Source organism: Mesoplodon mirus, assembly GCF_964341445.2.
Source record: "Mesoplodon mirus genome assembly, chromosome: 5".
NCBI classification, from domain to species: domain Eukaryota; kingdom Metazoa; phylum Chordata; class Mammalia; order Artiodactyla; family Ziphiidae; genus Mesoplodon; species Mesoplodon mirus.
Genome location: NC_138980.1, coordinates 60,084,852 through 60,100,284, shown reverse-complemented (window position 1 = coordinate 60,100,284; position 15,433 = coordinate 60,084,852). Strand labels below are relative to the sequence as shown.

General features: G+C 39.9%; 1 protein-coding gene across 1 annotated transcript in view; it reads right to left on the bottom strand.

The window, feature by feature from the left end:
- DPYSL3 (dihydropyrimidinase like 3) overlaps positions 1–14,057 on the bottom strand; it is a 115,902-nt gene extending 101,845 nt beyond the window's left edge. The window contains exon 1 of the mRNA XM_082623989.1: positions 13,383–14,057. Within this exon, the coding sequence (XP_082480115.1) occupies positions 13,383–13,763 (381 nt within the window). The 5' untranslated portion in view covers positions 13,764–14,057. The remainder of the gene's footprint in view (positions 1–13,382) is intronic.
- Positions 14,058–15,433: the final 1,376 nt, after the last annotated feature.

Below are 15,433 nucleotides of genomic sequence, written 5' to 3'. Positions count from 1 at the left end.
AGACTCACAGACATAGAGATCACATCAGACTTGTGGTTGCCAAGGGGAAGAAGGGGTGGGTGGGGGGGGGAGTTGGACTGGAAGTTTGGGATTAGCAGGTACAAACTATTACGTAGAAAATGGATAAACAACAAGGTCCTACTGTATAGCACAGGGAACTATATTATATCCTGTGACAAACCATAATGTAAAATAATGTAAAAAAGAATATATATATGTATAACTGAATCATTTTGCTGTACAGCATAAATTAACACAACACTGTAAATCAACTATTCTTCAATAAAGTAAATTAAAAAAATAATTATTAGGCATTTGGTACATTTCATGACAACTATCTTGAGTCCCTCTCTACTTCTTCCTTCTCTTGCTCTATCTCCTGGTCTCTTTCTAGGGCCTCCTAGCTTCCAGTATTTTCTGCTTTAGCCACTGAGCTCACCTTTTGGACTTCTCTGCTTTCCTATTTCGATTCTGAGAGCCCCATCCTCTTACTCTCCAAACAGTCTCACCAGTAGATATTTTATTCTGGATAATCCTCTTAGCCAAGCCAGTGCTAGGTGCTCGACCCCATTCAGAACTAATTCTTAGCTGCCACCACATATCAGGAGAACAGCAAAGTGGTATAAAAAGCAGTTGGACAGTCTAAGAGCTTAAATCCTACTTTGTCCATTTCTAGTTATATGACTACAGGAAGTCAAGTAATCTCTCCGAGATTCAGTTTCTCTCCCAGACTACGTAGCTATTGATACCTATTTTGTAGAGTTATTGTGAGGATTAAAGACAGCAGTACCCTGCATAAATTAGTATTCCATAAATGGATCTTTGCATTAGAACACACCTTGAACCTCATATTTGTGCCCTAAACTCAAGGAAAAGCAAAATAACAGTAGATTTTGGTGGGAACTACTTTGGTAGAGAAAAATTCTATTTTTTAGTGGATCTCCTTTTACAACTTTAACTTTCTTCCTGTCGATATTTTTATCTCCAGCTAAGATTTAAAATCATCTTCTTCCCATGTCTTTTGCTTTGTCCCCATTTACCTGGCTTTGTGTCCCCTTAATCTCATCTGCTATTGAGCAATTTGGCCCAGACAGTACCCGTCTTTCTTACAGAATTTACACAAAATACTTTCCTGGCTTTATACACTGCAGAATCCTGCCCGTGAAGTTTCACACAGGAAACAACCATTCCATACTCAGTGTTCCTGCAGCTGAAAATGACCACACCACAGGTGTCCATTTCCAGGAATTTTCCACTGACAAATGGTAATGAAGTGAATATGCAAAAAGATTTAGCTAGAAGGAGGTCTATCACTTCCTTATTTGCAGTAGCAAAAGAAGAGAAAGTAAAACTGAAGTCAAAACTGAAAACAAAAATATAAATGTCCAATTAAAAGGCATAAGTGATTAAATATGTGATGCCTCACAGTAGAGTACTATACTGCTATTATAAGTTATATTTTGGAAAATCTTTGATGCTCTGTAAAGACGCCATAATAACTTAAGTTTAAAAAAATAGCTTAGGGTTTCAGATCCAACATGTAAGGGGCTAAGAAGTTGCCACTCCATCCTGACAAGGAAAATGCTGAGCAAACTAACACACAAACAACTCTTAAGGTGAGGACACAGGGAAAACCACTGCCCCCCAAACTGGAGAAAACAGGTGAATACAGAATCACAACTTACCTGAACAGAAAATCAGAAGCAAACACTACCAAGGGAACCAGTGCCAAGGTAGGAAAACCTGAACTGGGATTGATGAATTGCTGGAGGCTCAGCGTGGACAGCTGTGAGAGTTAAAAACTCCAGGGGACCCAGTTATCCAGTTAACAGAGAACCCTCACAGTTCTGTGACTGTTACCTCCAAGAGCTTTCCCTGGTCCTCAGAATGAAAAATCCCCTGCTGCTTCTGGCAGGGGGAGGAGAAAAAGAACTGTTTCGAAATATACCAGAGCATTCTGTTCTTCTTAACAAGGCCTGCCTTCAGAAGTAACTAATTTATCAGAGCCTAACCTCCCTGAGAGGGAGGAAGAAATACCCAGCACTAGCCACCTCCAGCCTCCTGTGTGCGAGAAGGAAAATACACAACTCCAGCCCCCTCCAGCCATCCTGTCCCACCTAATAGGTGGCAGGGAAGGACTGTGAAATTGGTGAAGTTCACAGTTCAGAGGCACAGGTTCACCAAAAGACTGAGACCTAATCATAGCACTACAGAATGCTTCCCCTACATCCACATCTTACCACCACATTAGTAAAGGTCTATTTATTGTAGTTCCTTTTACCTAGTACATTGTGTCCAGTTTTCAAAAAAAATAACAAGGCAGGGACTTCCCTGGTGGTCCAGTGGCTAAGGCTCCATGCTCCCAATGCAGGGGGCCCTGGTTTGATCCCTAGTCAGGGAACTAGATCCCACATGCCACAACTAAGAGTTTACATGCTGCAACTAAAGATCACGCATGCAGCAACAAAGATCCTGCGTGCCGCAACTAAGACCCAGCACGGCCAAATAAATAAATAATTTTAAATAATAATAATAAATAACAAGGCATACTAAAAGCAAAATAAACAAACCAACAAAAAAATACCCCACAGTTTGAAGAGATTGAATAAGCATTAGAAATAGAGTCATATATGTCAGGAATGTTGGAATTATCAGACAAGGAATTTGGAAAAAGTATGATTAATATGTTAAGGGTGTCAATGAAAAAGGTAGATAACATGCAAGAACAGAGATATAATATAAGCAAAGAGATGGAAATTCTAACAAAGAATCAAAAAAAAATTGCTAGAGAACAAAAACACTGTAACAGAAATGAAGAATGCCTTTAATGGGCTCTTTAGTAGATTAGATACAACTGAGGAAAACCTGGACTCTGAATTTGAGGTTACAACCACAGAAACTTCCAAAACTGAGGAAAGAGAGAAAAGATTGAAAAAGAAGGAAAAACCAGAAGAGAATATCCAAGAACTTTGGGACAACTACATAAGGTGTAACATGTACATAGTGGGAATACCAGAAGGAGAAGAAAAAAACAGAAGCAATATTTAAAGCAATAATGACTGAGAATTTCCCCAAATTAATGTCAGACACCAAACCACAGATCCAGGAAGCTCACAGAATGGTAAGCCAAAATCACAAAGCAAACAAATGAAAAAACTACACCTCGGCATATCATATTCAAATTTCATTAAATCAGAGATAAAAAAAATCTTGAAAGAAGCCAGAGGGGGTAAAAACACCTCACCTACAGAGGAGCAAAGATAAGTATTGCATCTGACTTCTCAGAAATGATGCAAGCAAGAAGAGAATGGAGTAAAATACTTAAAGTACTGAGAGAGAAAAAAAACAGACTAGAAATCCGAACTTGCAAAATATCCTTCAAAAGTGAAGGAGAAGTAAAGACTTTCTCAGACAAATGAAAATTGAGGGAATTTGTTGGCAATAGATCTGCCTTGTAAGAAATGTTCGGACAAGTTCTTCGAAGAGAAGGAAAATGACATAGCTCAGAAATTTGGATCTACATAAAGACAGGAAGAGCACAGGAGAAGGAACAAGTGAAGACAAAATAAAAATTTTTATTTTTAATTGATCTAATATGTAACAATTTGTTCAAAATAATAATAGCAAAAATGTATTCCTTTATTTATTTATTTATGCTTATATATAAGTGAAATGAATATCAGCAATGACACAAGGAACATGTGGGAAGAAATGAGAATATTTGGTTACTATACGGTACTTGTACTACCTGTGAAGCAGCACAGTGTTATTTGAAAAGCAGACTTGGGTTAGTTGTAAATGTATATTGCAAATTCTAGTACAACCAATAAGAAAAGTAAAAAAGAAGTATAACCGATATGCGAAGAAAACAGAGAAAATGGAATCACATAAAATGCTCAATTAAAATCATAAAAGGCAAAAAAAGAATGGAAGACAAAAATAAGAACAAAGAACAAGGACAACAAGTAGAAAACACTAACAAATACAGTAAATATTAACCCAACTATATCAATAATCATTTTGAATGTGAATGGTCTAAATGCACCAATTAAAAGACATTGTCAGAGTTGGTCAAAAAACACAACCCGGCTATAGGCTGTCTACAAGAAATCAACTTTAGATATAAAGACACATATAAACTAAAAGTAGATGAATGGAGAAAAACATACCATGCTAATACTAATTAAAAGAAAGCAGGAGTAGCTGTATTAATTTCAGAGCAGACTTCAAAGTAGGAAAGTTATCAGGTATAAAGAAGGGCATTACATAATGATAAAGGGGTCAATGCTACAGGAAGGCATAACAATTCTTAATGTATACATGCCTAAAAACAGAGCATCAAAGTATGTGAAGCAAAATCTGATAGAATTGCCAGGAGAAATAGATAAATCCACTGTTATACTTAGAGATTTTAGCACCCCTCTATCCAAAATGGACAAATCCAGCAGGCAGAAAATCAACAAAGACATGGTTGAACTCAACAGGACTATCAATAAACTAGATATAACTGATAGCTACAGACTATTTCATCCAACAACAGCAGACTATACATTCTTCTCAAGCTCACACAGAATATTCACCAAGATATACCACATTCTGGGCTATAAAACATACTTTAACAAATTTAAGAGAACAGAAATCATATAATATATATTCTCAGACCACAATAGAATTAAACTAGAAATCAATAATATAAAGATAGCTGGAAAATCCCCAAAATAATTGGAGATTAAACAACACCCTTCTAAGTAACACACGGGTCAAAGCAGAAAGCTCAAAAGAAATTTTAAAATACTTTGAGCTAAATAAAAGTGAAAATACAACATATCAAAATCCATGGGATGCAATTAAAGCACTGCTTAGAGGGAAATTTATAACACTGAATGCATACATTAGAAAAGAAGAAAGATCTAAAATCAATAGTGTAAGCTTCCATCTTAAGAAACTAGAAAAGAAAGACAAATTAGATCCAAAGTAAGGAGAAGAAAAGAAAGAATAAAAATTACAACATAAATCAACTAAATAAAAAAAAAGCAATAGAGAAAATTAAACCAAAAGCTGATTTTTCAAAAAGATCAATAAAATTGATAAGTATCTAAGCAGGTTAATTAAGGAAAAAAGAGAAGACATAAATTACTTATATCAAAAATAAAAGAGGGGACATCACTATAGATCCCATGTACACTAAAAGGATAATAAGGGAATATTATGAAATACTCTACACCCATAATTTTTATAACCCAGATGAAATGGACTAATTCCTTGAAAGACACAATCCACTAAAACTCACACAAGAAGAAATGGACAATCTGAACACTTAATGGTGAGAAACTCTAAGGAACTGACATTATCCAACTTCAACACTTACAGTAATCAAGACAGAGTGGTTTTGGCAAATGGATAAAGAAATAGATTAATGGATCAGAATAGAGAACCTAGAAATAGACCCATATAAATACAGGCAACTGATCTTGGACAAAGGAACAAAGGGAATACAATGGAGCAAAGATAGTCTTTTTCAACAAATGGTGCTGGAACAACTGGTCATCTACATGCAACAAAATGAATCTAGGCACAGATCCTATACCCTTTACAAAATTTAACTCAAAATGGATCACAAACCTAAATGTATCAATAAAATGCAAAATTCTAAACGCCTAGAAAATCAGATAGAAGAAAACCTAGATGACCTTGGGTATGACAATGACTTTTTAGATACAACAACAAAGGTACAATCCATGAAAGAAATAATGGGTAAGCTGGACTTGATTAAAATTTTAAAACTTCTGCCCCACAAAAGAAAATGTTAAGAGAATTAGAAGCCACAGACTGGGAGAAAATACTTGCAAGAGACACATGAGATAAAGGATTCTTATCCAAAAAATGCAAAGAACTCTTAAAACAATAAAAAATAATAAAATGAACAACCCAATTTAAAAATGGGCAAAAGACCTGAACAGACACCTCACAAGAAGAAGATATACAGATGACAAGTAAGCATATAAAAACATGTTCAGCACTGCATGTCATTAGGGAATTGAAAATTAAACCAACAATGACATACTACTACACACCTATCAGAATGGCGAAAACCCAAAATAGCGATAACACCAAATGCTGGCGAGGATGTGGAGCAAAAGGAATTCTCATTCATTGCTGCTGGGAATACAAAATGGTACAGCTATTTTCGAAGACTTCTTACTTCTTCTACTTTGGAGATTTCTTACAAAACTAAACATACTCATCATATGATCCAGCAATCACACTCAACTTACTCAACTTACTCAAATGAACTAAAAATTTATGTCCAAGAGAATGGACTTGAGGACACGAGTGGGGGAAGGAGAAGCTGGGGCAAAGTGAGAGTAGCATTGACATATATACACTACCGACTGTACAATAGTTAGCTAGTGGGAAGCAGCCGCATAGCACAGGGAGATCAGCTTGGTGCTTTGCGACGACCTAGAGGGGTGGGATAGGGAGGGTGGGAGGGAGACGCAAGAGGGAGGGGACATGGGGATATATGTATGCATATGGCTGATTCACTTGGGTGTAAAACAGACACTAACACAGTATTGCGAAGTAATTATACGCCAATAAAGATCTATTTAAAAAAATAAATAATAAAATAGAAAACAAATTATGTCCACACAAAAAGCTGCAAATGAATGTTTACAACAGTTTTAAGTCCTAATTGCCAAAACTTGGACACAGCTAAAATGTCCTTCAGTAAGTGAATGGATAAATAAACTAGTTAATCTAGACAATGGAATATTCAGTGCTAAAAAGAAATGTGCTATCAAGCCATGAAAGGACACAGAAGAAATTTAAATGCCTATTACTGAGTAAAAGAAAGCAATTGAAAAGGTTAGATATTATATGATTCCAACTGTATGACATTCTGGAAAAGGCAAAACTATAGAAACAGCAGAAATATTTATAGTTGTCAGGGGTTAGAGGAAAGGGAGGGATGAACAGGCGGAACACAAAGGATTTTTAGGGCAGTGAAAATACTCTGTATGATACTGTACTAATGGATACATGTCACTATACATTTGTCAAAATCCACAGAATGCACAACACCAAGAGTGAACCCTAATGTAAACTATGGACTTTGGGTGATGAGAATGTGTCAATAGGTCCATCAATTGCAACAAATATACCACTCTGGTGGGGGAGGCTGATAATGGAGGAGGCTATGCAAGAGTGGGTGCAGGAGAAATATGGGAAATCTCTGTACTTTCCACCCCATTTTGCAATGAACCTAAACCTGCTCTCAGAAATAAAGTTTATTAAATGTTTTAAAAAGTGGTAAAAAAAAAAAAAACTGTTTAAAAACAGATAATACCGCATGTTCCCACTTTTATTTTGGAGTAAAGAAAATACACTCTTGTGTTAATGGCAGTTTTCTCTAAGAGATTATGACAAAAGGCAGTTTATGTTTTCCGAACGTGTATCTATTTGGTTCACCTTTGTTTCTCTAACATTAGTTTTTGATTGCTCACCTACATAGCTGGTGCTTAGTAAATGTTCTTGAATCAATGAGAAAAGAGAAAATTAGTGCATGAAGGGAGATTTGGGGACTCCTCATCGTATTGATGGTGACCCTTGTTATGCACACCCCAGTGGCCCAACCCCAGACATATACTTATAAAGAGTACACTGAGCACTAGCCATCACCTGGCCTGCAGCTTCATCACAAGCCTTCAATGGTTTGGAACTTTTCTCTTAGATACTGGTCCATAAAAGATGATATGTCCCTGAAGGACTCAGGCTGACAGTGAACTCATGAATGACTATTATATTGACATGAGAACCACTGACTGCCATGGCTTTGTTCCAAAGATCATAGACTTACAAGCACTCACCCAACTGGGTGGGCAAGATGAGCCACCAGGGTACAAGAAAAAAATATCAGGATTTATATTTATGATGATATCTCTTCTTTTTTAGTTTGTACTTTTTCTTTGTATCTAATAATGTCATAAGATATTAATATATTATTTGTATATGTAATTTATATATATGCACATGTGTGTATATATATGTATATATATATATATATACATATATACATATATACATATATACATATATACATATATATACACATATATAGAAAGAGAGCATGCTCAAAAAATTTTTGCATAAAGGTACACAATCAGAAAAGTTTATAGACCACTGGTCCAGCCCCTTCATTTTAGAAAGGAGGAAACTAAAACTCAGAGAAAAGGGGGGTAACTTGCCTAAATTGTATAGCTAGCTGGTTAAAGGAAGCTAATGCTTTATCCAGTTGTCTTTTTTTCTGCCTCATCTCACTGTTTTTTTGATGGAGTTGAACTATTTTTTGAATGCCACGTGAGTCTACATGAAGAGTACAGATACATTTTAACATGACATTTTCCTGAAAGTTTAGTTTTTTAAAAGTGCTTCCACACCCAAATAGACCTTCTGCTTCCTCTTGCAAAAGAAGGGCTGAACTTGCATTCAAGGATTCCATTCCCCTCGGCCAGATTTCCTCTTCCTAGGAAGCTTTATCTACTGTCTCACAGGAACATTATTTGATTACTGGAAACTAATCATAAAGAGAATCAGCTATAGAAATCACTCACAGAGAAGTATCACAGACCATCCTCTGGCTTCCAAAACATTACTTACAAGAGCCGTCAGCAAAACTTTGTCTCCAGGGCCCATTACTTTGAGGGAACTCTGCCAATCGCAGCATTACTCAGAAGGCACATTTTTTATGTCCCTCAAATGCCTACTGTCAGACTAAACTAAAGTTCTGAATGGTTTCAAACACATCCAAGTTTGGCTAAGTAAATGTACTCCCAGATTCAAGTGTGGCCTGAGGGCCAGGTAAGTAAGAACTTTTTTTCCCAGCCTGAGTGCAAACTTTAGTTTGTCCAAGCAGCCTTGTAAAATTCATTTACACTACAGGGTTTCGATCTGGATGACTAGAGAGGCCTTTATAAGCCTAGAATCCTACTGCCAGCTGTCTTCCCTTGTGTAGGTTAAGGAGGAAGACTTCAATTTCTCCGAATCATTTTGAAAACCATCACCCAGGACAACAAAGACAAATGGTAAAAGGTAAGAGGCACAGCTCATTTGTTTCAAATTCTCTCCTCCTAGACCCCAAAGCCCTGCTGACTTCATAGGGAAAAATCTTGCACAAAAATGGCCCACGTGAGAAGCAGGGAACTAGAAATGACCCCCAGTTCCCGAAAGGGAGTTATCAATAGACCCACATAATCATAATGTCTTTACTTTGTTTTCACTGGATGACAGAGTCTGCAGAATCATTTGCTCTTGGCAGACTATATATCATAATTCTCCTCCCTTTAGTAATTTCCTCACTGCTAGAAGTGATCTCCTTTCTGCATGCATGGAAACCATCTTGACAAATGGTGAAAAAAATATTTACTTTTCACTTAGAATTGCTTTTTTATGTACTGACTGTCAAAAATCATAAACAAAAAGTTGTGTGGAAGAGTTTGGCAGTATGAATGCCTATCATGAGAAAAATGTAAATACATAATTTAATAAGGTATTTACAAATAGATCCAGAACCACAATAGAAACAGCCAGTGATACCTCAAACCTGGAACATGGCATTTGGAGTATAACTCAGTGACATTTTTTACATTTTTATTCTGCCAAACACTTTTGTTATTTAACCCTTTCATAATTTATTCTTTTATTGACTAAACTCATTTCCTTCAGGTGGGAATTAATAACTAGGTATGCTAAAGACAAAGCATATTTTAATTTTATCATGATATTTTAAAAACCTCTTTCTATAGCTTCAAAATCAACTTGGAAGAATAAGGATCTTGCAGCAACTGTTCTCAAACACTGAGCAACTGAGCTCCAAGAATTCTGAATAACGGACTGGCAGGGAGATGGAGACAGTTTCTAAGGTGTATGTAGTGGGAAGGTCCGTCCTTGCCTTGCATTACAGCAACATGTCCGGAAAAGACATAGATAAAGAGATAGAGATAGAGATGTCAAGCACATAGAAAGTGCTCAAAAAGAGATATTATCAAATCTGCAGATAGTCCAAAACTAGAGTAAGGGATATTGTACTATAGAATTAAGCTTCAAAATTATCATTATAATAGAAAAATGAGCAAAATGGTGATGAATATTACAGAGGGAAAAAATAAAATCCTGTAGTTAAAATATTTTTTTCCTTTTGGTCTTGTTTTAAGTTCAACTCTACCAACATAGTATGTAGATGTCCTGGCTTATGTGGAAAAGTTTCTCAAGGCTGAATGACATGGAGTTTATTATGGAGTCAACAGTAGGACATGGATTAATGAATTATTATGTGTAATCTTTACTACAGAAACATATGTTGTGTATAAATCACAGAAAGTATCTAGCCTAATGCATTTTGCCATGGCCATATCCCATCTAGAACACTGTGTTCAGTTCTGGGCACTATATATTTTCAAAAGAATATTTACAAAATATAGTATAACCTGAAAAGGAAATCCAAGTGATAAAAGGCTCATACAATGCAGAGCTGAAGAAGCTAGGAATAATAAGGCTAAAAAAGAGAATTTTAGGAAGAATGTTATAATTGCTCTAAAACATATAAAAGGCAGTAAAAATCAATGAGTAACAGTAACAAACATGTATTGAGCACCATACGCAAAGCAGTCACTGTTATCTGCATTTTGCAAAACAGAAAAACTAAGGCACAGAGAATAAGTTACACATTTATGGTCACATAATTTGTAAGGGTTGAGCCAGTTTTCATCCCACTAATGCACCCCAGATCTGGGAGAGATCTTAAAGCTATTTCCCAAATATTTCTAACCTCTGTCTTACAGGATCCCAGTAAGATTGTACTTTCTCAGTTCTTTTGAAGTTGGACATGGACTGATGATTTGCTCTGGCCCATGAAATATGAGCATAAGTCACGCTCGTGACTTCAGTGTGGGAGTTTAAGAGTCTGTGAGCAATTTACCACGTGCTTTTCCCACCATGGATGTGAGGACATGGGACCTCCATCAATCTAGGTCTCTGAGGAGCAATAATGAACAGAGCGGCCCTGCAGATCCATCACAGACAAGGAGCAGGAGCAAAAAACAGTTATTGTTTGATTAAGCCACTGAGATTTGGGGACTGTTTGTTACTGTGGCATTACCCCACCTTTTCTGACAGATACACAAGCCTACATGCCTAAAATGATTAAGATATCTCGGAATAAGGAAACATAGTTATTCTTATATTTCCAGTGGTCAGAACTAAGAATAGTTTGTAGAAACTACAGGTGGTAGACTTGGGCTTATTTAATTTTTTTTAACGTAAAGTCATCCAAAATTGCTTCATGAAGAAGTGAGCTCCCTGAAAATGGCAGTATTTAAACAGAGGCCAGATGATGATTTTGTACCTATGTAGCAAAAGAGATGGCTTCATTAAGGGGGTTTTATCAAACTTTTATTCAGCACCTCCAATGTGCCAGGCATTTCAGCCACAAAGATAAATCCAAACACCCGATCCCTATCCTCAAGGAGATAATCAAGTTCAGAAGTAGATAACCTCTGCTGTCTCTTCTAACAGTGTGATTCAACCAAATTAGAGATAATAACATGGTCTGGATGAAGCTGACAGCAAACCCAAACTTAGAAATAACCATGTAGCACTAGAAATCCTGGTTGTATTATTATTTTTCAATTAAGAGGCAAAAGTACAGGGTTTGCAAAAGGAAGGAAAACGAAAGACTTGTTGGGTTTAAAAGAGGAACATTTTCCCTTTCTCTAGTTACCATTCTTAAATCTTGCAAACCAGGCATATTATCTGGCTTACATCAGGGGTGTTCCAGCAAAGGGAATAGCACTGACTCAGGGCAATTGTTACCGACCTTTTCCATCACCTCTCCCACCCCTTAGAGTCAGGAAGGGAACATTTCAATACTGATCAAAGTCAGACCTGAAGAGAGGCAACAACCTTTCCCTAGGGCCATTCTTCAGTTTAGAAATCAACCAAACCCTTTCCAAAAGATCAGAAGATTTTCCTAGAAGGGTATTTGAGCAAGGCCTAGAGAAATCCCATATACTAAGGATGATGTGAAAATCACAAACTAAGTAAGTGATTCCAAGGCACAATGACATTGTTCCCCAAAGGCACCTTAAAACAGTACTAATTTCGGTACTTTCTTTCCCACTATTAATACTTAAAGCTTTATTATTTTTAAACTTCCAAAAATCACGCAGTGCAGAGAAGTCCTGTCCTTTCACTGGCTCGCTGCATTTTAATGGAAAAACATCTAAAACTTGGGTTAGCATTAACTGTAATTGTTCTCAGGCAAACATTTCCATTTCAGGTTATTATTCATAACAGTATTAGTGCAGTATAATATATGCAGCTGGACTTTGCAGCCATTATCTAGACAAGGGTGAGGTATCTGATTACTATTGTTCCCCCAACTCAAAAGCGTCCGTTTGAACTCTGAATACTCTGACTCTGCCCAGGCCCTGAATTTTCTGAACTATGGTCCTGATTTTCTATGAAATAAACAAATAAATCAGGGCAAGCTGGGTTTCAGTGCCATATCTTAAGCCAGCTCAGTGTGACATGAGTTTCTAAAAAACACACACACAAGAAATTGGCTTTGGCACAAGGAAAAGCAGCAGGGAACTTGCAGCTCGCGCTAGTTTAACGTGTACCCTTAATCCTCTCGCCTATTTTTTAAAAAATACAATTAATACTCTTCCAAAGACAGCTGGATCCCCAGTCTTGTGCCAAGCTACCTACACAAATATACTCTTTACAAACACATATGTGAAATGTTGATCTAGAACAGAAGAGAGGCATGGGGTTTTGGGTGTTTAGTCTAGTGGCTCCACACTCAAAAGTTTCAGGGACAGAGCTGATGTCGGAAGAGTGAGAGGGGAGACCGCCCACCCTGTACTTTCATCCGGGTACTATGGAGATGACCCCATTTTCCCAGGACCAGTCTGCCCTCTGCCCTGGTGACCTGGGCTGAGATTTAATCTAGAGTCAGAGGGAAGACCAAGACAATTGTGCTGAAGGGTACTCAGACCTAGAGAAGGGCTGGAAATCACTCAGCCCTCCTGGGCTGGCCCGGCTGACACACCCACACAGAACCGATAGCCCGGGGATGCGGCAGGGAGGCGAGGGGACCCACGCACCCCGTCCCGCGCGCACTAAGATGCTACAGTTGAAGACACGCGCGAATAATCCAGATCCGGGCCCGGAGGGCTCGCTGCACTCAGAGGAGGATGCCCTTTTCCTCCCCCTAGTCCTCCATCCCCTTGCAAAGTGAGCAGGAGAAAGTTGCGCCTGGGCCATGGCGCCCCGGACTGGGAAGGGAACGAGGGCAGGCGGAGAGGAGATCCGGGCCCACCTACCTTGTCCTTGGGGCCGAGGTTCTGCAAAACCTCCTTGCCCGTGGCGCTCCGGATCTCCACCCCAGCGGGAGCGGGCGACGCGGGCGCGGGCTCCCGGCTCTCCTCTCGGCCTTGGCCCCGGCGCGGTGTGTCCCCCTCGGCGCCGGATCGGCTCCCCGAGCCTCGGGAGCTGCCCTGGCTGCTCCGGGGAGTCTTCGCGCCCCGCTGCCCCACGCTCAGGGCATCGAAATCCAGCGTCTTGCTCTCGAAGGCGCCCTCCACGTTGCAGAACATGCCGCCGTACTTCTGCCGCGGGACCTGGTCGGTGGTGCCCGGCCTGGCCAGGTACACGGGCAGATCGTCTTCGTGGGAGCTGTCCCAGCCTCTGCGGCCCGAGGCCATGGTTGGATCGCGACAGTGGCCCACGGGTCCTCTTCCCGAGAGGCGGAAAGGGCAGCCGCCGGCAGCGTGCGCCGAGCCACAGTGATTGGGGAGGGAGGAGGCGCCTGAGCCTTCGCGCCAGAGGCGGCAGTGCTGCTCCGGTTCCTGCCAGTCCCCTGCGAGCCCCGAGCCAGCGAGCGCGGCGCGGGGGCCGGAGCGGCGGCGTGTTCTGCTCGCCCGCCTAGCCCGCCCTGCCGGCCGCACCTCCTGCGCGCCCAGACCCTAACGTGTGGCCTCCCGCGATCACGCTTCCCCGCCGCCCATCCAAAGGAGAAATCCAATTTGGCGCGCGCGCGCGCACACACGCACGCTTCCCGCTCGCCCAGCAACCCTCAGATTTACACTCAAGAACTCGCCTCACTCACACGTGTGCACAAACCCTGCTTTACACACACTCACTCCAGAGTTGGCCTTCCAAACACAAGTCTCTCTGCCCTACTAAGGTAAAGAAACCTTGTTGACTCAGGTGGGTTGATTTAAAAGCCAAGTCCTTCCTGATTTAGAGCAACACACACGCACAAACTCAGATTTACCAGACTCACAATTCCAGACCTGTCTCATCCTAATCTTAGAATTGTCTCACAATTGCTCCCAGTTCTAGGATCTGCCTCACAAACCTGCACCCTCACATAATGAACTCCCGAATTATTGGTTTACAGAGCCCTACAGATAGACCAGCTTACTTCACTGACAATCACAAAAACCTGTAACTGACTCACACATTTCAACCCATTCTTACTTCATATCTACCACCCTAGATTTTGCTTTTTATCCACCCTTAATTTGCATCACACACAATTACACGACAGATCAGACTCGCCTTGCAAAATACTCTTCATACCCTGTCTTCATAGCACAGCCCCCTGGCTGATACCTCACTTACTGAGGCCAGAACTGTACCCTTGACCTCACACAAGGGTCCAGATTTACCTCAAAAATGGACAACCAAAGACTTTGCTGTTCCTGTTAGCTGACACACACACAGGTGTTACTCGTGCTGGTGCACACTCTCACAACCTCATCCCCTGCTCCACGTCCACCCACATGCACTCTAAGCCAGACTTTGCCACATAAACACAGAGTCCACAAACTGCAGAGCTCACATCGTAGGTGCCCACACAGCCTAAACCCTGAACCTGTAACGCCCACCTTCAACTGGGCCCCGTCTCAGGAATTCACTCATGTGGTTATTTAGTCTTCCAACATGAACTGTGTGCCTACTGTGCTCTTCAGAAGGTACTGGAGCAACAGTGTGAAACAAGGCAGATGGGGGCCTGTCCCCAGCAAGAGTGTAGACTACAACCACCCATCTGGGGAGCTCAGTCATTCACTAGTCTGCCCAACTTCACCTTCTGAATTCTCCACTACATCATAAGCTCCATGAAGGCAGATGCCCCATCTGTTTAGTCTACCTTTGAATATCTTGAGTCTAGAGCATCTATAGGCACCTAAGGTACTCTGTAAATCCTTTTTGAATGAATGGATAATGATGACCATAATAAGAACGACGATAGGGAACATTTATGATGTGGTTGCTGTGTGCCACTTATTAATGTAATTGTTTCACATATATGTATTAATTCATGTAATGCCCATAAGCATCTGGCAGGCTTCTCATGCACACAGACAAG